We start from the raw sequence: 12,490 nt of genomic DNA, 5'->3' as shown, positions 1-12,490 counted from the left end.
AATTTTGTTTTTAACATGGCTGTGCAGCACTTTGGAAACGTTCTTGTTGTTTAAATGTGCTATATAAATAGAGTGGATTGGATTGATCGGATTGTTGTTAAAAGAAAAGGTGATGTAACACAGTGGTGAACATGCCCTTTCCCAACTACTTTGGCACGTGTTGCAGCCATGAAATTCTAAGTTAATTATTATTTGCAAAAAAAAAATAAAGTTTATGAGTTCGAACATCAAATATCTTGTCTTTGTAGTGCATTAAATTGAATATGAGTTGAAAAGGATTTGCTAATCATTGTATCCCATTTATATTTACATCTAACTTCCATCCATTCATCATCTTCCGCTTATCCGAGGTCGGGTCGCGGGGGCAGCAGCCTAAGCAGGGAAGCCCAGACTTCCCTCTCTCCAGCCACTTCGTCTAGCTCTTCCCGGGGGATCCCGAGGCGTTCCCAGGCCAGCCGGGAGACATAGTCTTCCCAACGTGTCCTGGGTCTTCCCCGTGGCCTCCTAGCAGCTGGACGTGCCCTAAACACCTCCCTAGGGAGGCGTTCGGGTGGCATCCTGACCAGATGCCCGAACCACCTCATCTGGCTCCTCGCGATGTGAAGGAGCAGCGGCTTTACTTTGAGTTCCTCCCGGATGGCAGAGCTTCTCACCCTATCTCTAAGGGAGAGACCCGCCACCCGGCGGAGGAAACTCATTTCGGCCGCTTGTACCCGTGATCTTATCCTTTTGGTCATAACCCAAAGCTCATGACCATAGGTGAGGATGGGAATGTAGATCGACCGGTAAATTGAGAGCTTTGCCTTCCGGCTCAGCTCCTTCTTCACCACAACGGATCGGTACAACGTCCGCATTACTGAAGACGCCGCACCGATCCGCCTGTCGATCTCACCATCCACTCTTCCCCCACTCGTGAACAAGACTCCTAGGTACTTGAACTCCTCCACTTGGGGCAGGGTCTCCTCCCCAACCCGGAGATGGCACTCCACCCTTTTCCGGGCGAGAACCATGGACTCGGACTTGGAGGTGCTGATTCTCATTCCGGTCGCTTCACACTCGGCTGCGAACCGATCCAGCGAGAGCTGAAGATCCCGGCCAGATGAAGCCATCAGGACCACATCATCTGCAAAAAGCAGAGACCTAATCCTGCAGCCACCAAACCGGATCCCCTCAACGCCTTGACTGCGCCTAGAAATTCTGTCCATAAAAGTTATGAACAGAATCGGTGACAAAGGACAACCTTGGCGGAGTCCAACCCTCACTGGAAACGTGTCCGACTTACTGCCAGCAATGCGGACCAAGCTCTGGCACTGATCGTACAGGGAGCGGACCGCCACAATAAGACAGTCGGATACCCAAAACTCTCTGAGCACTCCCCACAGGACTTCCCGAGGGACACGGTCGAATGCCTTCTCCAAGTCCACAAAGCACATGTAGACTGGTTGGGCAGACTCCCATGCACATCTAACTTAATACATACATCTAACTTAATTTCCCAACTCATATGTAAACGGGGTTTGTACTAACAATTACTCTATAACAAGCCTACCTTTGGAGTCCTCTGTCGTGACGGGATCCCATCAAGCACTGCAATGGCATCTTTGTCCAGTTTCAAGATCGTATAACATTCAGCTATCTTGTACTTTACTTCGATCTCTGAAGGTAAACTCTGGAAAAAAAAAGCAAATGTTTCATTGGCCTTGAAACTTGACACGCTACCAAAAGATTAATATTTCATGCGCATGATCAGAAATGACAGATAAATGTGTTCTACCAGAAGTGATTCCCAACCTGTCTTTAAGTTAACACTACATGAAGAGAGGGCCCTACACCTATTTATATGAGGTTAGGTTAGGTTACTTTATTATAACGGGGGGCCCTTAGGGAGATTTGAGGGTGTGTTTGTTCACTTTTGTCTAAAAGCGCCAAATTTGGTACAGGTGTAGCTCAGTGCATACTTAAATGATTTGGCTAGGGAGGCGGCGCCGGTGACCTTTGGTGGCTGATCAAATATGGCCACCACCTGAACGCGCTTTTGCCTCTACATTTGAACCAGATGAGCTACAAATCCAAACTTGGCGTCTATTTCATGTTTTTTTACAATTAGAAATATGATGGAAAAAATCATCTTTATGATTGGGTGTGTCTGGACACCTACTTAGCATATTTACAAGATGGTGGCTATGTAAAAATTAGGTGTAACCCAACATTTTTTATATTTTTGGCAAACTATTTTAGATTTTTTGAGCATCAGAAACATACTGGAATGATCATATTCGTGATCATTTATTTATTAGAGCACTTTAATTTCCATATTGACAACATAGCAATGACGCAGCAGGTTTTACTCATAACAATGCCCAATTACGTCCGATGTCTTCAGAATAGCAAAAGGCCACTTGTGAATATGCAAAATAGGGGTCTAGACACACACAAAAATAAAAATGAGCATTCCAACACATTTCTCATTGTCAAAACACATGAAATAGACACCAAATTTACATTTGTAGCTCATCTGTTTCAAATATTACAGACAAAAGCAATTGCAAGTGGCGGCCATATTTGATTGGCCGCTGTGGCGACCCCAAAGGTCACCGGTGCAGGCGCCCTAGCTAAATCATTTTAGTAAGACAGAGATAGTAAGACAGAGAAGTATGATAATAATATAAACAATAGATGGAAACTATTTTAGATTTTTTGAGGATCAGAAACATACTGGAATGATCATATTCGTGATCATTTTATTTATTAGAGCACTTTAATTTCCATATTGACAACATAGCCATGACGCAGCAGGTTTTACTCATAACAAGGCCCAATTACGTCCGATGTCTTCAGAATAGCAAAACGCCACTTGGAAATATGCAAATTAGGGGTCTAGACACACACGAAAATAAAAATGAGCATTCCAACACATTTCTCATTGTCAATACACATGAAATAGACACCAAATTTACATTTGTAGCTCATCTGTTTCAAATATTACAGACAAAAGCTATTGCAAGTGGCGGCCATATTTGATTGGCCGCTGTGGTGGCGACCCCAAAGGTCACCGGTGCAGGCGCCCTAGCTAAATCCTTTTAGTATGACAGAGATAGTAAGACAGAGAAGTATGATAATAATATAAACAATAGATGCAAACTATTTTAGATTTTTTGAGCATCAGAAACATACTGGAATGATCATATTCGTGATCATTTATTTATTAGAGCACTTTAATTTCCGTATTGACAACATAGCAATGACGCAGCAGGTTTTACTCATAACAATGCCCAATTACGTCCGATGTCTTCAGAATAGCAAAAGGCCACTTGTGAATATGCAAAATAGGGGTCTAGACACACACAAAAATAAAAATGAGCATTCCAACACATTTCTCATTGTCAAAACACATGAAATAGACACCAAATTTACATTTGTAGCTCATCTGTTTCAAATATTACAGACAAAAGCAATTGCAAGTGGCGGCCATATTTGATTGGCCGCTGTGGCGACCCCAAAGGTCACCGGTGCAGGCGCCCTAGCTAAATCATTTTAGTATGACAGAGATAGTAAGACAGAGAAGTATGATAATAATATAAACAATAGATGCAAACTATTTTAGATTTTTTGAGCATCAGAAACATACTGGAATGATCATATTCGTGATCATTTATTTATTAGAGCACTTTAATTTCCATATTGACAACATAGCCATGACGCTGCAGGTTTTACTCATAACAATGCCCAATTACGTCCGATGTCTTCAGAATAGCAAAACGCCACTTGGAAATATGCAAATTAGGGGTCTAGACACACACAAAAATAAAAATGAGCATTCCAACACATTTGTCATTGTCAAAACACATGAAATAGACACCAAATTTACATTTGTAGCTCATCTGTTTCAAATATTACAGACAAAAGCTATCGCAAGTGGCGGCCATATTTGATTGGCTGCTGTGGCGACCCCAAAGGTCACCGGTGCAGGCGCCCTAGCTAAATCATTTTAGTATGACAGAGATAGTAAGACAGAGAAGTATGATAATAATATAAACAATAGATGCAAACTATTTTACATTTTTTTGAGCATCAGAAACATACTGGAATGATCATATTCGTGATCATTTATTTATTACAGCACTTTAATTTCCATATTGACAACATAGCCATGACGCAGCAGGTTTTACTCATAACAAGGCCCAATTACGTCCGATGTCTTCAGAATAGCAAAACGCCACTTGGAAATATGCAAATTAGGGGTCTAGACACACACAAAAATAAAAATGAGCATTCCAACACATTTCTCATTGTCAAAACACTGTTGTGATCCGATGGTCGGATCATCACCATATTGTTATTTTTGTTCCATTTTTATATCACTCTGCGGTTTGACATACTTAGTTCCTGTTTCGTTCGTTTCCATGGTCACTCATTAGTTTCAGCTGCTACTCTCTTTTCCAGCACACCTGTCTTTACTAATCACCACCTGTTTATAAGCCAGCGTTTTCTGTTCACTGATTGTCGGATCTTAGTTTTGTTCACATACATCTGTTTACGACTTGTCTCTCACTCTCGTTTTCGCTAGCTCTCACGCTAAGCTTTATTTTTATTCCTAGCTTTCACGCTAGTTGTTTTGTATTTCCTTTTGGTGCCCTTGTGCTTCGGTTTGTTTGTCCTAGCTTTCCATGCTAGCGCTTTTATTTGCCTTTTCTATTTGTATCAGTATTTTTGTTCATAGCTCCTTTTGTTTAATAAATCCCTTAGTTCTTACCTTTTTGCTGTGTTCTTGCTGACGCATCCACGGAGGACCGAATCCGGCATTACAATGCCACACAAGCGTAACAGTAAGATCCGAACAAAGAATGGTTCCTTCGCGTCTGGCAACCACGAGGACGCCTTCGATGAAGGTACATGGATTATGTTTCGGGCGATGGAGGCAGAGACTCTCCGATGCAACCCGGATGAAAGTATCATGTGGGGTCCGGATGGAACCCTGATCCCCATCGATGTTTCCCGGTCCGGTGAGTTTCCCTCCCGCAGCGCTCGCGCTCGTCCGCGTAGGCGGAAGCCGCGAACGATGGCTTCGTCCCGTGACAGTGACTTTCCCACTCCATGCCTCCCTCCTCATAAACACAGCAACCTACAGTCCGCATACAAAACCCCTACACCATTGTTTGGGGACCCAATAACACACTTTGCTAACAGTTTTACCGACTGGGCAAATTCTCAACTTGTGTCCCGCGCAGATGACGTCATTTCGTCGACGCCTCCCGGTAACGCAAACCCGTCCTCCGTTGATGACATCATCAATGAGGAATTTTTTTTGGAAGATTCTCTTTCTCATCCATTTTCAAATGACAATAACATTAATAATAAAATACAGAATTTCCAGGACATTTTTGCTTTTTATTATTCTGGTAAATCCCAACCATCTGCTTTTTCAACTCCACCTGTAAAACCTCATTCCCAGCCCAAGTCCAAGGTTTTTTCTCCCTTTTCAAAGGGACACTCTGGACAATATAGAGGGGAGGAGTCTGCCCGCCTCCAAACCTCCCACCACCCTCCCTTATGGTCAGTCCCTGACCACAGGGAACGGGTCTGGGATTCCCGTCTGGAGGGGGGGGCTATGGCCTATAGCTGTGTTGCGGAGGTAGCGCAGACGCTACCATTTCTTAAAACTGTCAAACCGCAACCTCCTATGAGGCCACCCTTACCTGTTTTTCGGCCCGTTAAACCGCTAGCTCCTCCTAGGCCGCCGCCACCTGTATTCCGCTTAGCTCTTCCTCGTAGACCTCCTCCACCTGTGTTTCCCCCGGCCAAGTCTCAACGGCCTTGTAGACCTCCTCCACCTGTTTTTCCCCCGGCCAAGTCTCAACGGCCTTGTAGACCTCCTCCACCTGTGTTTCCCCCGGTCAAATCACAACGACCAAGTAGACCTCCTCCACCGGTGTTCAGACTTGCGAGGTCATTACCTCCAGCACGTCCTCCACCACCGATGTTCGGCACTGTCCCTAACCTGGTTTTTACACCAAAAGTAGACTCTCGCCTGGTTTTCACACCAGAAGAGGTTCCTAACCTTGTTCCCACACCAGCTTCGGTCTCTCGCCTGGTTCACACACCAGCACCGAATCCTAGTCTGGTTCTCACGCCAGCAATCGACTCTTTCCTGGTCCTCGCACCAGCACCTGTTCCTAAGCTGGAACCCACTCCAGCACCAGCCTTAAAGCTGGAACCCAGTCCAGCATTAGCTCCAAAGCTGGAGCACACTCTATCACCAGCTCCAGAGCTGGAGCCCACTCCAGCACCAGCTCCAAAGCTGGAGTTCGCACCAGCTCTTAAGTTGGAACCCACTCCAACACCTGCGTCGACAACTGCGGTTTCCACGCCGACTACTACGCCTTCTTCCACGACGGCGACGACTACGCCGACCTCCACGACGGCGACGACTACGCCATACTCCACGACGCCGCCTTCTTCGGCTGCAGCACCTGCACCTCGGCTACAGCCAACGCCTCCTCCTCGGCTGAAGCCAACGCCTCCTCCTCGGCTGAAGCCAGCGCCTGCTCCTCGGCTGAAGCCAGCGCCTGCTCCTCGGCTGAAGCCAGCGCCTGCTCCTCGGCTGAAGCCAGCGCCTGCTCCTCGGCTGAAGCCAGCGCCTGCTCCTCGGCTGAAGCCAGCGCCTGCTCCTCGGCTGAAGCCAGCGCCTGCTCCTCGGCTGAAGCCAGCGCCTGCTCCTCGACTGAAGCCTGCGCCTGCTCCTCGACTGAAGCCTGCGCCTGCTCCTCGACTGAAGCCTGCGCCTGCTCCTCGACTGAAGCCTGCGCCTGCACCTGCTCCTCGGCTGAAGCCTGCGCCTGCTCCTCCGCCGGCCTCTGCACCTGCTTCGGCTGCAGCCCCCGCACCTTCGTCTGCTGCTGCCAAGCCTCCTCCACGTCTGCCACAGGTGTGGCCTCTGCGAGGTCGTCCGCCTCGCCGTGCACCTCATCCTGCAAGGCGGCCACTGATGTGGCCTTTTCAAGGTCGGCCGCCAAAACTTTTTCGGCAGCGGCGTTCCATCCGCCGCCGCCACATTGCTATTCCTCGGTGGATTCGGGGACACGCGACCTGGTGACCCTCCGCCCTCCCTTCTTCTGCGGATTTTCTTGTTGTGGGGAGGGGGTTCTAGTTTTTCTTTGCATTCTTTGTTGTATTTTTTTTTTTTGGACATCTGGTATCTGTCTCTTTTGGGGGGGGATACTGTTGTGATCCGATGGTCGGATCATCACCATATTGTTATTTTTGTTCCATTTTTATATCACTCTGCGGTTTGACATACTTAGTTCCTGTTTCGTTCGTTTCCATGGTCACTCATTAGTTTCAGCTGCTACTCTCTTTTCCAGCACACCTGTCTTTACTAATCACCACCTGTTTATAAGCCAGCGTTTTCTGTTCACTGATTGTCGGATCTTAGTTTTGTTCACATACATCTGTTTACGACTTGTCTCTCACTCTCGTTTTCGCTAGCTCTCACGCTAAGCTTTATTTTTATTCCTAGCTTTCACGCTAGTTGTTTTGTATTTCCTTTTGGTGCCCTTGTGCTTCGGTTTGTTTGTCCTAGCTTTCCATGCTAGCGCTTTTATTTGCCTTTTCTATTTGTATCAGTATTTTTGTTCATAGCTCCTTTTGTTTAATAAATCCCTTAGTTCTTACCTTTTTGCTGTGTTCTTGCTGACGCATCCACGGAGGACCGAATCCGGCATTACAATGCCACACAAGCGTAACAAACACATGAAATAGACACCAAATTTACATTTGTAGCTCATCTGTTTCAAATATTACAGACAAAAGCTATTGCAAGTGGCGGCCATATTTGATAGGCCGCTGTGGCGACCCCAAAGGTCACCGGTGCAGGCGCCCTAACTAAATCATTTAAGTATGCCCTGAGGTACACCTGTGCCATATTTGGCGATTTTAGACAAAAGTAAACGAAAATATCCCTAAGGGCCTCCACTATTAGTACTCGAAAGTACATTTGTTTTTCAGCCAGCAAGATCAGGCCAAATATATGGGAAAAGTAAAATTTTAGACAAGCAACGCAAACACCTACCACATAAAAAGCATTAAAACATTGGTAAGGATATAATACCCTTGCCAATGTTGAGGTCTAAAATGTGACAATACCTGTGCTTGAAGGTTAGCTGCAGCTCCACCAGCAGATGTGCGAACTTTGGATGTTTTGCTAAGCACTTTCTTCTGTTGAAGTGCCATACTGTATTTACAGGCAGCATTACGGTACTCTTTATCGTGGAAGATGGCATCAGCATGGTACACCAAAAGTTGGTACTTTTGGGCTGGTGAGAACAGCTCTCTGGAGTCAAAACACAAGTAAACAGAAAAGTAATGAGGGAGACTCCAACATATTTATTTCATATAAAAGGTTACTGACTTAACAGACAGAGAAGTATGATAATAATATAAACAATACATGTATAGGAAAACCCAACGAATGTTAAATTATATATTTAGAGGTCATAAAAATGAGAACTGAACTGTAGTGCAGCTTAATGTAAGAGCAGGTTATACAGTAGAAAAAAACACACAACTAGAAGAGGCCATTTCTGAAGGAATTGCATGTAAACGCTCCAATGCTGGAGTTGAAGAGAAATGCTGACAGAATGTAGTGTGAATGTAAGAATAGTTTGAATGTTGAAGAGCTGACACTGAACTGAAATGCTAATGGAACGTAGGATGAATGTAGAAATTGTTTAAAATCTTGAAATCGTTAAACGCCGAAATGGTTTGAATGTTGAAGAGTTTGAATTTCCAGGAAAACTGAAATTTGGTTTGGAACTTGGGAAAGTGTTAGTTTGAATGTCTAGGATGAGTGGAATGTTTTGAAAAATGTGGGAATTGTGCAACTGGGAAAAATGGGCTTCACGGTGGAAGAGGGGTTAGTGCGTCTGCCTCACAATACGAAGGACCTGAGTAGTTTAGGGTTCAATCCCGGGCTCGGGGTCTTTCTGTGTGGAGTTTGCATGTTCTCCCCGTGAATGCGTGGGTTCCCTCCGGGTACTCCGGCTTCCTCCCACTTCCAAAGACATGCACCTGGAGATAGGTTGATTGGCAACACTAAATTGGCCCTAGTGTGTGAATGTTGTTTGTCTATCTGTGTTGGCCCTTCAATAAGGTGGCGACTTGTCCAGGGTGTACCCCGCCTTCCGCCCGATTGTAGCTGAGATAGGCACTAGCACCCCCCGCAACTCCTAAGGGAATAAGCGGTAGAAAATGGATGGATGGATGGAAAAATGTCCAATTTGTTTCAATAGGAACTTCCTGGAAATTTGGGAATTTGGGGAAAAGCGGGAGTTATTGAAAATGATTAGGAGCATGAATGTCCTGAATGAGGTGAATTGGTTGGTGTTAGAATTGTTTAAATCGGTCAAGAAATGTTGAAGTAGTAAATTATATAAGGGGCATTTCGGGAAAATCTGGATTTTTTTTTAACTTGGAAAAAGGGTAGTTTGAATTTCCAGAATGGTGGAATGTGTTACGGGAGGAATGGTTTGAATGGGTTTGACAAATGGCAAATTAATTTTGAATGGGGAAAATAAGTATAAAATTAAATTTGGGGAAATTCGGGATTTTTTTATAGAATTGTTAAAGTAGAGCACAAAATTCATAAACAGACTGAATAATTTGAAATAGGAACAGTTTGAATTAGATGAAAATGTGGCAGTTGTGGAACTCTGAAAAATGTCCCATTGATTTCAATGGGAATTTCAGAAAAAATTGGGGAATGCGGGAAAAGCGAAATTTTTTTTTGAAAATGGTAAAAAAAAAAAAATGCAATGGTATGAAAGAGTTGAAATGGTTGGTGTTGAAATTGTTTAAATCGGTGGCGAAATGTTGAAGTAGTAACATGCTGAATTGAGAAATGGTATTATGGAATTCCTGGAATTTCAGGAAAACTGGAATATTTCCAGTTTGAAAAAAAAACTTTATTTTTTGTCCTAACTAAGAGGAATGTTTTGACGGTAGAACGGTTGAAATGCATTGAAAAATGTAGAAGGACTAGTTGCCAGAAAAAATGGTGGAAATAGGGCTTTGGGAAAACCAGGATTTTTTGGGAACTTGGAAAAAGGGAAGCCGTGTACACTCTGGACAAATCGCCACCTCATCGCAGGGCCAACACAGATAGACAGACAACATTCACTCTCGAGGTTCCATCCATTCATTTTCTACCGCTTATTCCCTTTGGGGCTGCGGGGGGCGCTGGTGCCTATCTCAGCTACAATCGGGCGGAAGGCGGTGTACACCCTGGACAAGTCTCTACGTCATCGCAGGGCCAAAACAGATAGACAGACAACATTCCCACTCGAAGTTCCATCCATTTTCTACCACTTATTCCCTTTGGGGTTGCTGGTGCCTATCTCAGCTACAATCGGGCGGAAGGCGGCATACACCCTGGACAAGTCTCCACCTCATCGCAGGGCCAACACAGACAGACAGACAACATTCACACTCAAGGTTCAATCCATCCATCCATTTTCTACCGCTTATTCCCTTTAGGGTCGCGGGGGGCGCTGGTGCCTATCTCAGCTAGAATCGGGTGGAAGGCGGCGTACACCCTGGACAAGTCACCATCTCATCGCAGGGCCAACACAGATAGACAGACAACATTCACTCTCGAGGTTCTATCCATTCATTTTCTAACGCTTATTTCCTTTGGGGTCGCAGGGGGCTCTGGTGCCTATCTCAGCTACAATCGGGCGGAAGGCAGCGTACACCCTGGACAAGTCGCCACCTTATCGCAGGGCCAACACAGATAGACAGACAACATTCACTCTCGAGGTTCCATCCATTCATTTTCTACCGCTTATTTCCTTTGGGGTCGCGGGGGGCGCAGGTGCCTATCTCAGGTACAATCGGGCGGAAGGCGGGGTACACCCTGGACAAGTCGCCACCTCATCGCAGGGCCAACACAGATAGACAGACAACATTCACACTAGAGGTTCCATCCATCCATCCATTTCCTACCGCTTATTCCTTTTGGGGTCGCGGGGGGCGCTGGTGCCTATCTCAACTGCAATCGGGCGGAAGGTGGGGTACACCCTGGACAAGTCGCCACCTCATTGCAGGGCCAACACAGATAGACAGACAACATTAGCTCTCGAGGTTCCATCCATTCATTTTCTACCGCTTATTTCCTTTGGGGTCGCTGGTGCCTATCTCAGCTACAATGGGGCGGAAGGCGGATTACACCCTGGACAAGTCGCCACCTCATCGCAGGGCCAACACACATAGACAGACAACATTCACTCTCGAGGTTCCATCCATCCATTTTCTACCACTTATTCCCTTTGGGGTCGCGGGGGGCTCTGGTGCCTATCTCAGCTACAATCGGGCGGAAGGCAGCGTACACCCTGGACAAGTCGCCACCTCATCGCAGGGCCAACACAGATAGACAGACAACATTCACACTCGAGGTTCAATCCATCCATCCATTTTCTACTGCTTATTCCCTTTGGGGCTGCGGGGGGCGCTGGTGCCTATCTCAGCTACAATCGGGCGGAAGGCGGCATACACCCTGGACAAGTCGCTACCTCATCGCGGGGCCAACACATATAGACAGACAACATTCACTCTCGAGGTTCCATCTATCTATCTTCTCCCGCTTATTCCCTTTGGGGTCGCTGGTGTCTATCTCAGCTACAATCGGGCGGAAGGCGCAGTACACTCTGGACAAGTCGCCACCTCATCGCAGGGCCAACACAGATAGACAGACAACATTCACACTCGAGGTTGTCAGAGATAAACATTGTTTGCTGTGTTGGATCCCAACCAACTAGTAAGCACCGCAAACATTAGATCCATAACGGTGTATTGGGGGAACACTTCCAGGAATTAGACGGATCCCTGGCGGGCAAACATCGGATGCACAAAGGTGTTGGGGGAACACTTCCAGGAATTAGACGGATCCCGGCGGGGGTGTTACTTACGGGTTGTTATTACTCATCGTCAGCAACAAGCTGCTCAATATCCGTACATTGGAGTGCAGACCAGCCGCGGCCATATCTCGTACATGATCCACCACATTCATTTTCGGTCGATAGAAGACTAAGACCTTGTTCGGGTTGGCGTTGGTATGCAAAAGTTTCGTATTTTCGTATTAAAAATGGCGCCCGAGGACCTCTCTTCCGTTTGAGAGTACATGTTGCCTTTACGTGTACTCGGAAATATTATACCTCCATTTGGCTCGCTCAGTAATTCCCGAACAAAGTTGGACAAACTACTTTTAAAGGCAATTAGTTAGAGCTACTAGTTACGCTCTCCTAAAACTAATACATATATTAAGGGAATTATTATTTCAAATAGGGAGCTGGTTACCAGGGAAAGACAGCATGTATCGCCTTACTTTTTGAAAAACCTCCAAATATGGAAATAAGTGTTTCATGAGATTAGAGGTTCAACAGACACAGACGGACTCTGTTTTGGTAAATAATGCACACTTCACACCTTTGTTTATTCT

General features: G+C 45.7%; 1 protein-coding gene across 1 annotated transcript in view; it reads right to left on the bottom strand.

The window, feature by feature from the left end:
• The window catches only part of anapc7 (anaphase promoting complex subunit 7), a 31,618-nt gene extending 19,444 nt beyond the window's left edge, over positions 1–12,174 (bottom strand). The window contains exons 1-3 of the mRNA XM_061907019.1: positions 11,961–12,174; positions 8,143–8,329; positions 1,550–1,669 (exon numbers count right to left, since the gene is read on the bottom strand). Coding sequence (XP_061763003.1) covers positions 1,550–1,669; positions 8,143–8,329; positions 11,961–12,061 — 408 coding nt within the window. The 5' untranslated portion in view covers positions 12,062–12,174. The remainder of the gene's footprint in view (positions 1–1,549; positions 1,670–8,142; positions 8,330–11,960) is intronic.
• Between the last annotated feature and the right edge of the window lie 316 nt (positions 12,175–12,490).

This window comes from Nerophis ophidion, linkage group LG07 (assembly GCF_033978795.1).
Source record: "Nerophis ophidion isolate RoL-2023_Sa linkage group LG07, RoL_Noph_v1.0, whole genome shotgun sequence".
NCBI lineage: Eukaryota > Metazoa > Chordata > Actinopteri > Syngnathiformes > Syngnathidae > Nerophis > Nerophis ophidion.
Note: the sequence above shows the minus strand (reverse complement) of the source record. Positions and strands in the feature narration are given on the sequence as shown.